Consider the following 1732-nt stretch of genomic DNA (forward strand, 5'->3'; position numbering starts at 1 on the left):
CGTTGTTGTTGCTTTTTTTTTCCTTTTCTTTTTTTTCCCCTTTTTTTCCCCCCCTTTTTGTCCCCCTGAACAGAATCCGGGTTTATACGACAAAGCTGTGGAAACAACTACAAATGTTCACCCCAAAGAAAAAAAATATAATCAAAAAATAAAAAGAAGTGAGACTTGGAGACGTATCTGTGCTCTGCCTGCTGGGCTCTGCACCTGCCCCAGTGCTCACCAGCAAGCCCAGGGAGCAGCCAGACCTCAGCTTAGATGCGGGCTCAGCAGCACTAGACAGCAAGCAAGCAGGCAGGGACAGGCAGGGAAGGGGCACAGGAGCAGGAGGCAGCTGGTGGTGCCTGGAGAGGAAGGGCAAGGAGAGGGGAGCAGCTGCTGTGAGGGGCTCTCAGCCCCCTGGGTACAGCCCAGGCTGCAGGGGGTGCTCAGAGGGGTTGGGGTTCACCTCGTGGGTGTGGATGCTCCTGCCTGCATCTTCTGCTGCTCTACCCTGGGGTTCTGTGGGGTGTCAGGCAAGGCCCGGGCTGGTGGATGTGGGGCTGTGCTCAGCATCCCTCTCCCAGCTCTTGTTGAACCCTGGGAAGGTCCTGGACTTACTGAGGCAGAGACCAAGGGTTGGGTTGCACTTAGATCCTCTTCTGCTCTTAAATGGGGGGGCAGGGAAATGAGGAGGGAGAAAGGAGGGGGCACTGATGGAAGGCTGCCCTGAGGGAAGGCTGCTGAGCCCAGCCAGGGCCAGGCAGGGGGGATGTGTGCCATGAGGAAGGATCAAGACCCCCAGACGTTTCCTCAACAGACCCCTGCAGAGACCTTGGGATCACACTCCCACTGGGAAGCTCCCTCCCTACCAGCCTGCCTGGATCCAGCTCCGGGGTCCTGCAGGAGAGGAGCAGGGGGGGAGGCAGGGCTGTGGTTAGCTCAGAGGGGCTGTGGTTAGCTCAGAGGGGCTGTGGTTAGCTCAGAGGGGCTGTGGTTAGCTCAGAGGGGCTGTGGGCCGTCCACTGCCAGTGGGTGCTGGCAGCAATTCTCTCGTCACAGCTAAGGGCTGGGCCCTGGGGACAGCAAGTGGTGTCTCTGGCTCGGGCAACCCCAAGGTACCCAGACAATATCTGGAGGAGGCCTCACTTCCAGCTCAGCTGTAAAAAAAACCAAACAAACCAAACAGATTAGGAAAAAACTTGTTGCCAAAGCACCTCTGCAAGGAGCTCCCTGTCCTGGGGCTGCAAAAGAGCCTGAAGGAGGCAGGGACATTTGACAGGTGTCTCCTAGACCTGCTCCACTCTCTCCTCCCACCCTGGCTGGGTCCAGCATCACCCCACACCACCCCTGCTGCCTTCCTGCCCTACTCGCTCTGAGCCAGGACTTGCCCTGTGCTCCCGCCCAGCCGTGGCAGCTCGGGGTGACTCAGGGCAAGAGGAGCAGGCTGAGAAATCATAAGTCCTCTGGGTAGCAGGGTGGGCTGGGGACTCTGGCAGCCCCATCTCCTGCAGGGGCTGCGGGCACAGCACCCAGCAGAGAGACCTCTCCCCACGCTCTCACACCCCCTCCCTCTCTTACCTGCCCACCCAGCTGTCTTCCCCACTCGAGAACAGGCAAACCCCCAAAAATGAAAGGGATGGGAGAAGTGGTCAAGGGGAGGGAGGGAGGGAAGGAAGGGAGGTGTGGTGGAGGCTCCAGTGCTCCCAGTATGAGCAAACCAGCCAGCCTGGCGAGCGGGGAGGTGCGGGGTGGG

At 59.4% G+C, this 1732-nt stretch overlaps 1 protein-coding gene across 1 annotated transcript in view; it reads right to left on the reverse strand.

Annotated features, from left to right (window-relative positions):
- Positions 1–246: 246 nt before the first annotated feature.
- THY1 (Thy-1 cell surface antigen) overlaps positions 247–1732 on the reverse strand; it is a 3767-nt gene continuing 2281 nt past the window's right edge. The window contains 3 exon segments of the mRNA XM_009994617.1: positions 247–333; positions 336–396; positions 1558–1629. Of these exon segments, the coding sequence (XP_009992919.1) occupies positions 247–333; positions 336–396; positions 1558–1629 (220 nt within the window).

This window comes from Chaetura pelagica, unplaced genomic scaffold, assembly GCF_000747805.2.
Source record: "Chaetura pelagica isolate M959 unplaced genomic scaffold, ChaPel_1.0 scaffold583, whole genome shotgun sequence".
Lineage (NCBI taxonomy): Eukaryota > Metazoa > Chordata > Aves > Apodiformes > Apodidae > Chaetura > Chaetura pelagica.